This window comes from Sitophilus oryzae, unplaced genomic scaffold, assembly GCF_002938485.1.
Source record: "Sitophilus oryzae breed Bouriz unplaced genomic scaffold, Soryzae_2.0 scaffold_1062_pilon_pilon, whole genome shotgun sequence".
Lineage (NCBI taxonomy): Eukaryota > Metazoa > Arthropoda > Insecta > Coleoptera > Curculionidae > Sitophilus > Sitophilus oryzae.
Genome location: NW_022145685.1, coordinates 2,310,347 through 2,328,882, shown reverse-complemented (window position 1 = coordinate 2,328,882; position 18,536 = coordinate 2,310,347). Strand labels below are relative to the sequence as shown.

Here is an 18,536-nt window from a genome sequence, read left to right as displayed (position 1 = left end):
GGAAGTCAATATTTTTCTTTTCTTCAACATGAAGAATATTCAAGTTTTGTTGTTTTTTTCATGTTCAATTATTTTTGTCTTCACACTTCTATGTGCTGAAACTGTGCTTTAACTAAGTTTAAAGCTTGATTTTCATGCATCCGTTGTCCGACGATGCGATGATCGATATTAATTTTATTGGTGAAATTTAAAGACTTCGATTGGTTAGAAACGGTTAAATTTAATATCGTATTATCGTATCATCGGATAACGGATGCATTAAAATGAAGCTTTAGTTTCAAACTTCTGCCAAGTTTATTTTTTAAACTGTTGACTTAAGCTCGAATTTCATGCATCCGTTATACTATGGTCCGACGGTGCTCTGATTGGTCATAACGTTTTCGCGCCATTTTTCATCCGTTAATATTTTACTTCAGCCCGTCAACGGATCCGTTCATACGATAACAAATTTAATCAAACCTTAATAAAAATTAAGTAAAATAGCAAAATCGTTATGGAAAGGAAATTATTAAATGACACCAACGTACGAGTATATCCGATAAACGGAGGCATGAAAATGCAATAAATTTAAAAACTGCGTTATTTTCTAACCAATCAAAGTCTTTAATTTCTAGCAATAAAATTAATATCGTATCAACGTATCGTCAAACAACGGATGCATGGAAATCAAACTTTATTCGGTATAGGCTTTCCGGAGACTGAACTGCGAACAAATCTAACACAGCGGGAATACTATTTCCAGAAAAATTCTGTTTACCCATCGTAACTTTTTCAGAAGTTGCAAAAATCTTAATTATTTTATAGAAGATTACTCCATTTGGTACCTTAAATTTTTTTTAAACAAAATGTGACATCGAATTTGACCATGACACAATCACATTTTTGCTGATATTTTAATTCTAGCCCAGATAAAGGGGCCGTATTATAAATTTTACTAATTTGAAGGTAGATTTTTGCAAATAATTTTTAAATAACTATTCCAAATGTAACGAAATTCTAGACAAAAGTACAACTTTAACGCGTCTTCAAAAAAGTCTAATACAACTTTTGCATAAAATTATCTGGGGAGAGAATATTTGACCTTTTCATTATTTACATGGAATTTCCTATGTCTCGTGTTCCGATACACCACACGGTATAAGATGTAAAAGAGAATAGACTAAATATTGGCAATAATGATAATCCCTCAGTCCAAAAAAAATGTTTTTAACTTTTGTGCAAAGATTTACAGTTTAGACAATTTTCCCTATACTTACTTGCTCGATTCCAGGTCTGTCAGGTGAAAATAATGATCTTGTTTCAACATGCTCTGGTACAAGCTGGAATCCAATCAAAGGAATTTTGTGCCAATTTCGAAGTACGTACAAGGCAAGAATTTCCTTGTCCATTTCCGGGTTGTTACTATCTAAAAACAGCTTTTATATGACCAAAACACGCAAAAAACTTCTTCACGTCATAGATAAAGGAAATACATTTAGATTGGAATGCCCGTCAAAATTTTGGGTTGCGCAATTGTTTTGGGTCGCGACCATTGTACGTGATCTGGCGCTGCTAGAACAGTTGCTAAGAACAACCGCAAACAAAAACAGAAATAATTTTCACTTTTCCAAGTTGTTCATATCTCTTGTCAAAGTATAAAAAACTTATAAAATTATAAAATCTTTCAAAATCTAAACCGATCTCATTGAAAAAATTACGAGAAGTGTTTGAAGCGTCCATTTTCAAAGTAATTATTGCTATCTTGTGACATTAAAAACTTAAAAAGCTGTGCTATGAACTGTGAACCGCAAAAACCATCGTGGATCGTGGTATAACGTCAGTTTCCAATATTTCATAGGCATTTCATACATTTCCTTATATAAAATAAATTTACTTGTATGCATCACACTGTATTTTATTGACAAAATTAAAAGAAAATAATAATAAATTTTAATAAACAATATTTGGGCGATATAATTCCGGAAAAAGCCGAACCGCTCCGAAATTTTCAAAAGCTTTGGGTCGGGACCGCTGCAAGAATAGCGCCAAATAGTGTTTACATTGTCCTTATGGACACTTTCCAATCTAAACTTGTTTCATTTATCTATGGGCAACGTCGAGAATGTCATGTCAACAATTTATTTGTTAATACGTCAACTATGGTGTCGACGTCGACTTATTAAGTAGTGACGTCGTCAACGTCGACAATGTCAACGAATAATAATTTTGGTCAATAAAAAGGAAACTGGTCACAAATGAAGATTTTTTTTTTATATTGGCGTATAACGGCCAATTCTACTTCAAGTTAAATTAATCTTACGTTTATAGTTATCTGGCTGAAACTCTCTAGCTTGAATAATAACAGACTTCATGGTATAAATTGGGGGATCCAATCGCCATTTTAGGCACAACGTTTCTAAAATAGCTGTTGGCTTCTTGTTTTCCCGCCATTTCCACGGTCCAGCACTATAATAACTTTCAGATATCCCACAGAATGCTCGGTACTTCGTGTAGTATCTATTCTCAACGTCTATTTTGGTTTCACCGATTAAATCGTCTTTTGATATTGTATCTCTGTCCATCACTCTGATGGTTACTGTGTGATCTTCGGGAAAACAGCCTCTAAACTCATAACATCTGTAATTTGACGGGGTCAATTATTAAAAATGGGTTTAGAAATTCGGTTGATGGTTTATACTTTCCAAAAATCGGATTGACTTGACCGTTTATGTAGTGTTCCCGATCATTTATTGATTGCTTTCCAAGAAGAAGAACAATGTATGGATCTGATTTGTTATTTAGGTCACGTGGTATAAGATCAATTCCTCGGATACAGTATACTCTGAAAAAAAAAATTCTTCGAATGACATTTCATGTCAAAAAAAGTGTCACGGAACTTGAATTTTTTTACTTAGACGATGTGAGTTTTTTAATAAAATGATTTAGGAAGGAGTATAATGCTTTATGGAAAGTATTATACTCCTAACCTAACATAAATCCCCATTTTTGACAGTGTTATTTGACGTTTCGATTGAAACATTTAAATTTTTGATATTATATATTAGTATTTGTTTTTTTCTGGCCTTATTTTATGTTATTTATTACTTATTCTATAATAGGTTTTGTTCAAAAGCTGTAAATATAGAGGGATATTGTGTCAAAATTTAAATTAACAGCGATATTATTGCAAATTCCAGAAAAAGATTGTCTAATAGTGAGTTGTACAGCATGCGGTAGATTTTGATCAAAAATCTAGAAACATAAGGATATAATTTTCACTGACAAGTTACATAATACATGTTACGTGTTAAGGGGCGTCCAGACCGGATGAGCGAACAAGGGCGAGTAAGAAATCGGGTATATTCTATAGGAACGCTTAAAAGATCGCGCACACTATACCTGCACGGACCGGCACGGACCAGACCAGTAAAATTTACCGGTGAAGGTGACCGTGTTATTTAATAGAGTAGAGCACACTAGACCAGTACCAGCACGTACCGTCACAAGCCACGACCGTCAAAACAGGTCGTGTCGGTCAGGGACAAATATGACCGGCAATATTTATGCCTGGTTGTGCTGGTCCGACCTAATGTGCGCACCGGCGAACCAGCACACCTCCACAAACATGCAAATATTGAAGGGTTTGTCAGTATTTCGAGTACGCTAGCTGGCTCAAGTCGCATGATGTAGGTTAGATTTCGTTTATTTTTGTTCGAACCTTTAAATCGTTTTAAATATGAATGAAAAAAAGCTTATTTTACTGGTACAAAAGTATTCAGAGCTGTGCGATACGAGCCAAGCATTTTATATATAGAGACCAAGAAAGAAAAGATGCAATATGGGAGTCGATAGCAAAAAAAAATAATTAAATTTGATTTGTGACATTCGAAAATATTGGAAAAACTTTTCTTCGAATCTTTTTAATTCAGGAAACAAATAATGAAATTCGCCATATTGCTTTCTCTTTTGATTTATAGGGTGAACCCAAAATCTTCTTTTTTTCTTAGCTTCCTTCTCTTCCTCCTCTTCTTCACACAACATGGCTAAAATAATAATTTCTTCCTCTGAACTACTCATTTTCAATACTTCTATGTTGCACGCTCTAGTAGTTGAGCCTTGACAACTGTACTTTTTTCGAAATTCTCGCTTATGTTGCTGGTCTGTGGCGGTAAAGTGTGCGATGTCATGCAGGATGCAGGTTTGTGCTGTGCTGGTCCGTACTGGTCCGTGTAGGTATAGTGTGCGCGATCTTTAACTGGTGTGGACGGCTCTGCGAGCGAGCGAATGTTTGCTTGCTCGCGCTCGACGCTGTTCCACGCCCGCCGTGTCAGTACATCAAAGAAAATTCGCGCTATTGCACGTTCGGTTTGGACGGGATTTTGTTTACCACGTTTGCGATCGAATATCAAAAAGGAATGGCCGAATGAAGTTGTTTTAGAACTAATAGAGGAGTACTGTAAGTATATAGAGGAGTAGAATAGAGGAGTAAAGTAATCTGTAAGTGACAGCCGACAAAAGTTCTTAAATTTTCCAGAATCTTTTGTTTCAACATCGTTTAGTAAATTGTTACCACCATGAGAAACTCAATTTTTAAGAAGAATTATGTTCCACCATCTCCTCTGAAGTCGTTTTCTCTTTTGACATTTCAACAATTTATAAAATACAATGAAGGACGCACAAGCAATAATTTTCTCCGACATTATGAACATGAAGTGCCACACGCCGACCAACGCCGAACATACAAATAATTGCTAGGTCTGGACGGAAGCTGATCATGTGCTCGAGAGCAGCAGAAATCACGAGCGAATTTGAATAAATGTTTGCTCGCGCTCGTTACTGCTCGCTTATCTGGTCTGGACGCCCCTTCAAGCTGCGTCCACATTGCTCGCGAGCAGGCCGAACGAAGACGTGAAACACGAAAAACATTGCAAACAGTCAGAGTGAGATGTTCGCGGCGCTCGCGACGCTCGCGTTGCACCATGTGCTTGCGATCGTATAAAAATCCCTGTTTCGACTGTTCGGCTCTGTCGCAGTACATCAAAGAGACGCTTCGAAGCGCTCGAGCTGTTTGCATTGTTTGTTAAGTTTTTAGTCTGGTTTCATTCATAAAATTCGGTTTTTACTGCAGTATGATGATACTACCATGATTTTTCTTATTTTATTTTGTTCAGAATTACAAATATTTGTGTTTTGTTCTTGGATTAATAATACTAAATATACCTTTAATAAAATACAACTCTATGTTTATATTGCCTACTTATCTTAATCTGATCTTTGAGAATTTTATTTATATTTTGGCATACGCCTGGTATTATTTTTGAAATGCTTTGCTTGGAAACTTTGAATAAATAACCCAAATTGGTATGTGAGATCTCTAGTTGCAAAGAACCTTAATATTATGGCCAATCTTTATTTAACTCTTTCTTTAACCGGAATGCACTTCCTAAAAGTTGTAAGTTGTGTATTTTTCCTTTCTATACGGGGGTCAAATAAGGTAATAATAATTAAAATCAGTAGCGGACATGCGATAAAAAATATTAAAAAAATATTATGTCTCTTTGTAAATCGCGTAGATGTTTCCTTTCACTGTGCTGGGATCTACTTTTCAAATTATATTAGACATCCAACTCCACTTTTTTTTTCTCTTTTTCTTCTTCGTTTTGCAATAATGATAGCACTAGCAGCCGTACAACACAAATCGTCACCCTAGAATTGGGTTGTTTTATATCCACTTTTGGGGTAAAAAGAGTTACATACACAATTTTTTTATGCAGAATTAGCTTGTTCTATATCCACAAAAACAATATAGCCAAATTCACAAATAAAGAAAAAAAATCTAATATTTTGTACTATATCCATATTAATTTGAAAGTCGCGAAACCATATAATGGCCTACATCCAAAAATCACTATTTACAATTACTATTAAAATCACTATTTACGTCCTACAGATTATAGAAAAAAAAATAGAATTATTGTGTTCTTTATCCTAAGAAGTGGATATAGAACGAAAATACCAGATCAAAAAATATGTTACTATGCATAAAAATTAGATTGTTCTATATCAATTTATTCTCGATCTCTTTCTCTCTAACATACAATGTATGTATCTGTTTTTATTTAAATTTAAGGCTTTTGTTTTAAGCGGGTGAAATTGTACCACTAAACGTTCGTTTGTCAAATAGGCGGCAAATGGATTCGTTTGAAAAGCACTGAATGCCTGATTTCTTAGCAAATTCGAATGTTTCACACTTTGCAATTTTGTGAAACCAGTTGCTTCAACTCAGTTGACTGCTCAATCGTTCGTTTGAAACGCACTGATTGCCTGATTTGTTAGGAAATTCAAATGTTTCACACTTTGGAATTTCGTGAAGCTGCTTCAACTCAATTGACTGCTCAATCATTCGTTTGAAAAGCACTGATTATTGCCTGATTTGTTAGCAAATTCGAATGTTTCACACTTTGCAATTTCGTGAAACCAGCTGCTTCCACTCAATTGACTGCTCAATCGTTCGTTTGAAAAGCACTGATTGCATGATTTGTTAGCAAATTCGAATGTTTCACAGTTTGGAATTTCGTGAAGCTGCTTCAACTCAGTTGAATGCCCAATCGTTCGTTTGAAAAGCACTGATTGCCTGATTTGTTAGCAAATTCGAATGTTTCACACTTTGGAATTTCGTGAAACCAGCTGCTTCAACTCAAATGACTGCTCAATCGTTCTCTAATACTATCTATACTAGAGATAGCTAAAAAAACATTTAAATAATCCAATAAAAGTTAAAAATCAGATTTAAAATCTGAATAAGTAATTCTAACACTATACATACCAAACAAATAAGCGGAAAAAAATGATAGTTTTTAATAAACAATGCAAACGAATAATTACTACTATTGTATTTTAGGTTATTATTTTTTAGTTAATGTCTTAATGTCTCCACTTCAGTTATTTTGTGTTGAAATAATATTTTGAAATACAAATAAATCAGCTTAAAATGAGTATTATATTATTCTATATCCTTTTATTTTGTTCTATATCCCTAAAATCGACTCAATTCACAGCTAATAGACACATTTGTTCTATATCTAAATCTAAAATCACTAATATCTTTTAAATTAATTTAGTTCCAAAGTAACATCTGCTTTTATTTCTTTTAATTTTCCCATAGATTCTCATAGCTTGCACTTCTTTTATGTTTATTTAAGTATTTGCTACTTTTTACTTTTTATATCCCACAAACATGTATGGGAATTACATATTTCTATAAATTCTGACCAAAACTTTTCATTTTCCATTTTCATGAACTGTATTGTACTTCCCGAAAAAATTCTTTAGATATGCTTTCCAAAAGAAGCGCTTGCACACAAACTATCAAATATATTGTATCTACTACTGCGTTGTTTATCTACTATACTGCGTTGTACTACAGATTTTCTGCCTACTGTATTTCCATGGGATACGACCGCGTCTAACTGTAAGTTGAACTACAGTGCCACTAACTATCCAATCATTGATCTAACGGTTTAAACGATTTGGTGTTGTATAACTTGTAATACGATAAGTCGTATAATGTGTGGCCCGTTTTAAGTGTAGTAAACCAATCAACCAATCAATTATAGAATTCACTTTGAATTAACTAATAATAATTTGTTTCTAGCCTTTTCTCTCTAATTTACTAATTTTCAAAAATAAAAAAAAATCGTCAATTTGACGTGTTGTAGGAATCGTAGTAGCATATCTGACATCTTCGTTATTAAACAGTTATTATAACTTATCTATTTTAGTTAGGAATACCTATATATTATAAGAATTTTAATAACTAATAACATTTATCCACGACTCGTCTATAATTTGATTAATATACATTAGTTTATAAAATAATAATAATATTCATTATTCACTAGTGAATAATGGTTTCATTATTCACCGCTTCCACGGATATCTCGATCCAAACTCCAAACAAGAGCTATTTGAAGTTTTCAATGTCACTTTTTGCATTCATCTATGGGGTGTTTCAAAAGTTGTTTTTCTTGTCACGAGATTTTTAAAATATTTTTTGCCCCTTAAGCATTCTCTTATATTATATCTCGCCATGTAAACAAATTATTAAAGACCCTTATGAATAAACAATGTTAAAATTCCCTCATTTTCTACTCTAAAATTCGATTTAAAAATTTGAAGTTTTTAATGTCACTTTTTGCATTCACCTATGGGGTGTTCCAAAAGTTGTTTTTCTTGTCATAAGATTTTTAAAATATATATTTTTTCCTTTTTAGTAAATCTCTCATGTTATATCTCAACATGTAAACAAATTATTAAACACCATTACGAAGAAATAATGTTAAAATTCCCTCGTTTTCTACTCTAACATTCGATTTAAAAATTTGAAGTTTTAAATGTCATTTTTTGCATTCTAAAATTCGATTTAAAAATTTGTAGTTTTCAATGTTATTTTTTGCATTCATCTATGGGGGGTTTCAAAAGTTGTTTTTTAAAAATAAAAACTTATATTAATATTATCTAAATTTTTTTGTTAGTCCTGGATAAAGTACAGTATTCTACTCGCATAATGGCTGTTATTCACTTGGATGATCTATGAAACTTCATCCGCGTGAATAACAGCCACCATTATATGCTCGTTGAATAATATACTATTATTGACATCGTAAGACAAAACCAACAAATTATTTTTTATTTTTATTTTACGTTTTAAATAAAATTAGAATGGCACCGATAAACCGGAATTTAAGTCAGCCATATCAGTCCCCATCGCCCTCTACCTAAATTTTGTTCATATGCTCTTTCCTTAAATAGATAAATTAGAGATATCAATGATATACTTTCCATTTAGTATTAGTGGAGACAAGTTTTTGTATTTTGATGAGCTGTACTGTTCTAAGTATACGTGTCAAGTTTTTAGTTAAAAACGGTAATTGATGTTCGTATTTTATGTTATACAACATGCTGGCAAAGTCTTATTCACGCAATTTATAACAGTGTAATTAGTAGAAAAAATATAGGAAAGATCAAATATTACATTTTTATAGAAGCATGCAAGCTACTATTACATAGCATCGTTCATACCATAGCTGATAACAATCGTCTACTATAAATAACATATTGGATAGATTAGTCAAGATATATTTTACCTTAGAATAAATTCTACAGGGTCGTTCTTAGGAAAATCTGCAAATATTCCATCGTTCAGTGTCCCTCCTCTTTCAGTAACATATTGATTTTCGTAATAGTCGTCTACATTCCATCGATAACATCTGATAGCTCTGAATTAAACAAAGTATAAAATTAACACAGTAGATTGAAAGAATTGGAAAAATACGCAACCTTATGGGCGAATTCGTGAAAAGACTGACTTGATTTCCCCATACCGCCATACGTCTCGATTGCTGTACGGTGGAGCCACGAATAATTCTTTGGTCAACGCATAAAACGCTTATTTTCTCTAATTCGGCTAGCGAAGGAATTTCGAAGACGGTGTCGAACTGAATGTGACAGTGTTGCCATATTAAAATGTGTAATATCTATAATACCTTTTTTTTGACGAAAATATCTTTGGATGAAAAATCCGCGTTTATGTATTGTAAATTTATTCGTGTTAAACATAGAATAAACAACAGAAATAAACATTCTTTTATAGTTACTGAATATTTCGTATGATCAAAAAAGTTGTTTAGTTGGCTTTGAAATGACGATTATTGACATTCACCATAATATTTTACATACGAAATAAAAGCAACCTTCATTTCCAAGCCAACTCTGACGCCGTTGTTTGCTTAATCATATAATATTATAATAAATTGTTTAATCATAGAAAATCCGTATTATTAATGTACTGTATCTGAAATCCGGAAATCTACGAATTAATACGTAGTTCTGGCAACACTGTCTCCGACAACCACTCACTCTGTCGACGGAAAGCAGAACTACGGTACAGTATTCTTTATCCGCTGGGCTGTAAACGACTATCTGCGCGCAGCGGCGGAGGACTAAACTAAATCTCGGACAGGCTGACAGTAACGCCAACTAAATCTCGGACAAGTTTTGTGCCACAAAATCGCCCGTAAGGTTGTGCATCTTCTTATTTCCTCAATCAACACTAACGCGTTATGCTACAGGTAATTATACAATCTTAAATTATTTTTACCCTTTAAACACAGCAGTGATATTGGCTTCGTCCAAGGTTTCATCGCCACTTTTCTTTCCCTTATACATCTCAAAACTTGTCAAAAAATCAGCAAAACCGTTAAATTCAGGCTGGTTTTCTAACTCGTTGAGATAAATTTTGAGTTTATGCTTGGTTTTACTATGAGTTTCTCCGTTGGACGCGTAATATTTCGTCCACCAATCGATATTGTCAAAATCATCTTCGGCAAAATCTTCGTCGGTCAGTAAAGAGTACTCGCTAGTTTCTTTGTGTTTTTTGCTCCTTCGAAATGAACACAGTGCTTTGCAAATCTTCCCTAAGAAGCCGCATAAGGTTATTCTTGGAGGTTGATGTTTTTGCAGTACTAGAGACTTGGCCCAAATATCATCAAATTTTAATTTAGAATCTAAAAAAAATAAATCTAAATTCATTACTTCCCTATGAATAACCTATAATATATAGGGTGTTCCTTAATGACATGCTAATATTTAAGAAAAAAATTTAATTTCACCAAAAAAAGAAGCTGACCCTTGGATCTATTCTAAGAAAAAAACTTCATATGAATCGTATGAATCTTCATATGAATATATAAAACAACTTTTCAGATACAGAGTGGTACCATTTTCTGTTTTTTTTTTCAAATACCTCTGATGGTATATTTGAGTCACGTATTCCATGCATGAAAATGCTTATTCTGATATACAAAAAAATTATTTTATTTCTCTATTTCGTTCCAGCCGATGCAGAAATAATTTCCACACAACAGTCACAAATTTTTAACAATTTTACCCTGAAATACTGAAACTGACTTTAACTTTTTTAGGCAAAAACTATGATAAAAAATGTTTAGAAATAAATGGAGATTTTGAAAATAATTTTTATTTCAAGAGAAGTTAGTAGTGTACCACTTTTTTCTCCAAAAATATTCAGTGTAAAATCCGTATAAACGGCATTGGTTGAAGTAAATAAAATTCGTTGTACACCAAAAAAAAGTACCTATTTTGATGCATAGAAAACATGTATCAAGTTTCATAAAGATATATGTAATGAAATCAACGTTAATATGAAAAAAAGTTTTTTTTAGAAAAATTTACCACCCTGTATCTCAGAAATTAAGATGTTTAGGATATACATTCCTATGAACTTTTTGTCTTAGAATAGGTCCAAGAATTACGCTCTCAAATATTAGCATGTCATTAAAGAACACCCTGCATTTGAAGAAAGATGTTCTTTATATAATCTATGAAACAAACCTAATATAGAAGCTTCACTGATTGGCACGAAAAATGTACAAATTTTCATGTACGTTAAAGTCGAGGTTAAAGTTCAACATATTTTTTTCTAGTGGGCCGATTTTGATAATTTTTTTAGCAATGTGTAACTAAATTAAGTGACATTTTTATCTCTTTATAAATTAAACATTAAATTATTCAACCGTCTGTTATACGAGGAAAAAAGGAAATGTTAAATGGGCGAAAGTTTGATACACCATATGAAATGATTTGACAAAGTAATGAATTTAAAAACTGCGTTTTCTTTAAGGTGCATCTTTTCTTGATAGTCTAGTTTTTGATTCATCACAACAGCTTTATTTTTGTTGGAGATATTTGCTTCACAGGAGACAGTAATGATTTACAGCTAATTTGCATTAATAGTATATTATTGAACGACCAATTTATGCTAGCCATTTCAAACGTCAAAATTAACTAAAAGATAATAAAAACGTCAATATCATCAGTTGCTATGGATCGAGAGTCGCAGTCACTTCGAACTATTATTTTCAAATATTTGGGAAGTTTATTATTAGATGTGTTTTATGACATACTTATATTAGTACTTTTTTCTACCACCTTTAGTAAAATAAATTTGTTGAAAAATGATAGATCGTACCACCAGCAGCTTTTTGCTTGTTTTGTTGTTTTGTGTAACTAAAGTTGGTTATTTGTGTTTTACTTATCGTTATAGATGTATTTGAATTTTATTGATGCTGCTTCAAGTTTTTTGCAATAAAACATAGGTACTTCTACCAACTTTAGTTGAGTACAGTTGTTGGAGAACGATATATTGGAGTACCAGTATCTAACTTTTTGTTGTTTTGTGTAACTAAAGTTGGTAATTTGTGTTTTATTTAAAGTTATGTACGTATTTGAATTTCATTGATATTATTTCAAGTTCTTTGCATGAAAATAATCGTACCAACATTCTTTAGTCAATCAGGAGATTGATTTTTGTTCCCTTACAATGGCAACTAAATATACTAATAACACGGATTCGGAAAACGAATTTATGCCTTTAGCAATCCTCCAGTCTAGAAAGTTTTTATAGGCAGACATGTAATGATCCTTAGACTTTTGTGGTAGCAATCCAAGACTTGTTAATTTGGCCGCCTCTGCTATCTCTGGTGGTGTACAGGACTCATTATCACTGTCATAATTCATTTTTTGATTTTAAACGAGTTCTTAATATGCCACTTAATAATCACTACCTAGTTATAGTCTAAGAGCTAGCAACGTTTATGAGGAAGTATTTTAAGACGTCTGGCTCTTTGATATATCTTTTACTATGCTCTCTGGAACAGCATGCGGCCCGTCTGGCTGCCGATGCCCGTTGCGTTCACTACTGCGCATCGGAAGAAGATACTATATTTTTTTTATTAATTTAGTCCTATAAACTCTAGTATCGAATCCGGGTCAGGGCAAAGACTTTTTTATTTTATTTTCGTTTATATTCTAATAATAAACTATTAAATAATTCTGGTAATTTAAAAAAACAAATATTTAATACTTTACTATCAGAATATAAACCAAAATAAAATAAAAAGTCTTTGCCCTGACCCGGATTCGAACTCTGAATCATTGGTTCGTGGTCGGAAACCCTACGCACTGCGCTATGGAGACATGTTCGATTTATATTCAATACTAGAATTTAAAAAACTTATAAAAATATAGGATCTCGTTTCAATGCGCAGTAGGGAACGCAACGTTTACCGGCAGCAAGACTGTTCTAGGGAGCATTGTCAGACTGTTCTAGGTAGCATGCTGTTCTAGGGAGCATAGTAAAAGATATATCAAAAAGCCAGACATCTTAAAATACTTGTTTTTCCGACGTTGCTAGCTCTCGTACTATTAACATTTGACTATTTTAAACGTCAAAATTAATAAAAAGAAAAGATAAGAAAAACGTCAAATTATCCACGCCGCGCATCGGGATGTTGTGAGTGTCACGTTGGCATAGCAACAAATGCAAAGTGTGATTTATCATTATTCACTGTCTCATCAGCTGTTATATTTCCCTCTATTACAAATATGAGCACCACATTCCTTCAGCTAGGAAGTATAATATTATTTTATTATTAAGTGGTCGTGGACAAAAGGCCTTTGCTAGTTTCATTTGCTTTTGATCATCATCAATACACCTATGTATACACCTGTATAGACAAAGGCATATTATTTCCTCTTGGCAGTTACTCTGACAGAGATTGTTTCAAATCCAGTAGTTGATCTCTACCATGTTCAGTTAAAACAATAATCTGATACAACTTCTGGACTTAAAATAATCTTTGCTATAGCAACTCCCAACAAACAATAATAGCATGACTTTTCAGTGACAGTGACCTTACAAAAACAATAAACAACATTTCATAGGGATGTTGTTGCATAGGACCAAAATGAATGGCATGTTTTTAATGCTGATAAATATCGTTACTGTCTTCTTAAAGGCAAACAAGATCCAACAAGAAAAAAACTATTAGCATGAATCAAATAAAAATTTATCGAAAAATAACGCACCTTGATGACTAAGTAGTTTTTAAATTGCTTTACTTTTTATTGCTTGCAAAATCGCAAGCAAAGGGAAATACGAAAAGGAAATCGAAGAACGGATTGGTAAAGGCAGAAAGGTGATAGGAGCGCTGAACTCGGTGCTTTGGTCTAGGGATATCTCGGATCACAGAAAAAAACTGATTTATAACGCGATTCTGAAAAGCGTAATGTTATATGGCTCTGAGGTATGGCAGTTAAGCGAAAAACATAAAAAGAAATTGTTGTCGACCGAAATGGACTTCTGACGAAGATCAGCCCGAATCTCCCGTTTAGACAGAATTAGGAACGAGAGAATACGTGAAAAAATGAAGGTAGAGGGTAACATTGTACAAGATATACAAGAAATACAACTGCAGTGGTACGGCCATGTACAACGAATGGCTGACGATAGAATACCAAAGCAAGTGTTGCAGTGGACCCCTACAGACAGACGTAAACGAGGCCGACCTAAACTCTCCTGGAATCAAGGAATCGACAGAGCCATGTCGGAAAGGAACCTATTACCAGGAGATTGGGACAATAGACGGAGGTGGCGCATGGTGACCGGAGAGCGACGAAGGGCGCTGTAAAACCGGACATACATACATAGTTTTTATTCCCAACCTTTTGTATCTCCTTGTATAAGAGGAACTTTAATTTTGAATCTAAAAACAGGATAAAATGTCAAATAATTTAGATACAAATCGCTTAAAAAATCATCTAAATCGACCCACCAAAAGAAAATATATTGAACTTTAAATTTTATGAAAATTTGTCCATCTTTTATGATGGCCATGGTATATTCGCTTACCTGTTATACTTGCCAAACTTGGAAATCTGTCCTTACTTGAGACAAATGATATCGCTTGTTGCCTTTGCTCCATTGTGAGGGGCTCGTAGAAAAATGTGGCTATTTCATTAATACTAACACCGGCATAGACATAAACCCCAAATTTTCTACTGTCGAATAATTTTAACTGAAAGGACTCGTACTGCAAATCGCTGGGAAAGTTCTGTTGAGAATAAACTTTCTTTAATAATTATGGATACCTATAATTATTGTTTTACTTCGACATAATTTTCAAAAAGTAAAGACTCGATAATCCGGATCAATTAAAGCATAGGATTAATAAAAAAATCCGGATTATCGCGATTTGCATTATTTAAAAAAAACGAATAAAATAAAACATTTTTATTAGCAAAACCTTAAACAAATATAATTTAAGTAAGAATAAGTATATTCTATAACAAAACTCGTTGTGAATAGGAGCATACATCCTATAGATACCAAAGTATAAAATACATACTACATTATTAAAAATAATCAGAGATTTTACTTTGTTTTTTAAGTGCATTAACTGAACAATGCTTAACTATAGCTTCCTCTTGTATATTTTTTAAGACAAGAATATCGTTAATACCAAAGATATTTAAACTCAAGAGATACAATTGTTTACCTTTTTCCTTCAACGGCCATTATTCTATCCTTATTTTCGCATCTCTCTTACACCGAAAACATTTGCCAGATTTACCTGTATTAGTATTCGATTAAATACCACAACCAATTATTAAGTAATAAATAATTTCGTTATATTTCTATAATATATCAAGTACATTAATTTGCTAACGTCAATTTTTTCATTTAATGCTTAACTGCTTAACTATTTTAAATTTTATAATGGAATAAAAATATCATGATCGTGTTTCTTTTAATAATAAAAAGCAGTTTGGCAACGTCAGTTTTAGAAATATGCCGGCGTAGTACAACGGATTTCGAGGATGAATGAAAATTCCTAGATTCTCCTATTGCGATGTTGCTATGCCGCCGATCAAGCTCCGTATTCTTTATTTGCAGTATTATAGTATTTTTGCGTTATTTTGTGGACTTCTGTGGACATTAATTTGAAAATATGGTGCATTCATGTATTGTGTACAAGAGAGTGTATGATTTAAATCCAAATTTAACTTTTCACCGGTAAATAAAAATAAGTAGGGTTAGGTATATTATTATATCCTCTTCTCTGTAGATCAGAGGCGGACCTAGACATAAAAAATAGCAGATTTCTAAATTATATCTATTTTTAGGTTTATTTTTTAAATTGTATATTTATTAATTTATTATGTTTTTTAAATTATGTATTTATTAATTAAATTATTTGTAGAAAAAAGGTTCATGTGTGTGGTACGTACTAATTACTAATAACTTAATAACAATTTCTATTTCCCTTTTAAGAAAGGGTATTAAATAAGTATAATCTAGGTACCCACTTGGGTTTGACAAATCATTACTTACCTTTTGTGAAAATTTTATTGGGGTTTACCAAAAATGGAATTTTGGCGGCCTTACTTTTTTGTTGCCGTTACAATTTAATACGGCTTTTGTTTTAAATTTTGGTTGCTATAATGTAAATGGACATCTTTTGACATACATATAATTAATGTACTTATTACAGGAATTTTATGACTACTACATTTTGTTGTATTTTTACATTTTATTGTATTGAAATTCTTTGCACATGCACTTTTTATTATTTATAAACAATATGAATTTTCCTTTGCAAACCAGAGAAAAAAAACTAAATATTTTTTAAGACTAAGGGAAGAACCGTTTACTAAACAATCGCCATTTTATTTATGATTTTCTAAAATTATCGCTAGACTTTTCTTATGACTGTATTATAATATCAAATAATTTTGTTTAGATTTGTAATAATTTCATTTAATGACATTCATTTATCGAATTTTAACTACAGAGCAGACTCCCTATTTGTTCTCATTGTCTCACTACGTTGACCATGATCATTCGACTAGGCAAGTGCATTATTTTAAAATTCCTCAACACCGAACAGCTAACTTCCAAAAATCTTTCAGTTTCATAGCGCCACATTTGTGGAATAATATTTCTAATAACTTTAAATTTCAATCCTTTACAGATTATAAAAAACAAATTAAAAATCATTTACTAAATTCATCACAATAAATCATTTAAAAAATTATAATTTCTTCGACTGATTTGTCAGGTTCTTGTTCTTCTGATATGCCCGTCATTGGTTGCTGTTCCGGTTACACTGTTTCGTTATGCCTCTCTGCTTATCTCCGCTCATCCCTGATAAAATTATATTTTCACTTTTTTTATCTAATTTTATTTTTTTAATTCTGTTTATTTTTTTAATTTAATTTATTTCTATTTTGTTTTTGGGGTCGCACCACTCTGGTACTTTGTGTCATTGTATCAGTTTTTTAATCGCGGTGCGATCCCTTTAGACACACATTTTAATAGTTGTAAAATTCATATAGGTATATAATAAATATACATATAATAATAAAGTTTTTATCAAAAATATGTGAAGTCTACAAATATTAGTTTTTGGTAAAATATTGTGTGACTAGGTTAAAATAACTATTTTATTTTGTTATTGCTAATAGAGGGACTCTCATTCACCGGAGATGAACAAGGTTTGGAACAAGATATTGAAACTGCATATTAACACAGGCACTGCCGCAATGGCAGGTCGAGTATCTTCTTTCATGGATTCCACGATTCGGTTTACTAATACATCCAAAATTTGATATTTTATTTAATAAAATAAAGTCAAAAACGCTTATTGATTTTTGGTTTGGTTTTGCTATCCTCCCTCAACTTATTTTTTTCCTATTAATATCCTCACTCAAATTTTTACAATGCGACAAATATGTAAGTGTTATTATTATTTTTTTAAATTTATTAAACAATTATTTTAATTTCCTTAAAATACTGTCGGTCGATCGGCACGCCACTGGAAATTGACCTCAACCGTCTAATCTTTGTAAACAAATACATTGTTGCCGTTGCGCCGATACCCTATTCCCTTCTTTGTCCATTCTCTCTCGCACTCGTTGATTTTCGCAAACCAATGTGATGAAGCTTTAGAGCGTTTTATGAATGGATCGTTGTATCTCCCGAGTTTAAATATCTTTGGTTAATACTAAGATCATTCTCTTCAGCCCACTGCAATCCGAGTGTAAAATATTTTATTGCATCAACGTGCTTGATTTTCTTTGACTGGATATAGACTTCTTCATCGCTGGTCTCGTCGGCGTCGTCTGTAACTTCATGTCCCAGATCACAAAAAGTTTGTTGAATATATCAAAAAATCAGTCAATAAATCTAAAAAAAATTGATATGATAATCAAAAGGCTCTTTCCAAAACATGTATGTAGTTAATCTCACCTCCTTATTTTATTCTCACGTTTCTTAATGTCGGAAATAGTAGAAGTTCCAACGCTATATTTTTGGGCAAGTAATTCACCACTAACAACATTTTTTAGTTGATCTAATATTTCAGCTTTTTATTTTATCGTCAAAGTGATATGTTTACGTTTTCCCATTCTAAACTAGGTACCTACGTTAAAACATGTCCGGCCGACAAATTATTACGATATAAATGAATTACCGCTTCGAGAAAACGCGTTAATAAGTTAGAACCACAAATTCGGATTACCGAATCGTACGAAATCCGGATTACAAGGTATATAATGCAAGTGCGCTGCCGATCCAGACTAGCAAGGAATCCGAATTAGCGCTCTTCGGATTATCGAGTCCTTATGTATATAAAAAA

General features: G+C 32.5%; 1 protein-coding gene across 1 annotated transcript in view; it reads right to left on the bottom strand.

The window, feature by feature from the left end:
- The window catches only part of LOC115878496 (otoferlin), a 61,251-nt gene that overhangs the window by 13,585 nt on the left and 29,130 nt on the right, over positions 1 to 18,536 (bottom strand). Inside the window, exons 16-21 of the mRNA XM_030895034.1 lie at positions 14,750 to 14,951; positions 10,139 to 10,544; positions 9,126 to 9,257; positions 2,678 to 2,821; positions 2,300 to 2,616; positions 1,257 to 1,405 (exon numbers count right to left, since the gene is read on the bottom strand). Of these exons, the coding sequence (XP_030750894.1) occupies positions 1,257 to 1,405; positions 2,300 to 2,616; positions 2,678 to 2,821; positions 9,126 to 9,257; positions 10,139 to 10,544; positions 14,750 to 14,951 (1,350 nt within the window). The remainder of the gene's footprint in view (positions 1 to 1,256; positions 1,406 to 2,299; positions 2,617 to 2,677; positions 2,822 to 9,125; positions 9,258 to 10,138; positions 10,545 to 14,749; positions 14,952 to 18,536) is intronic.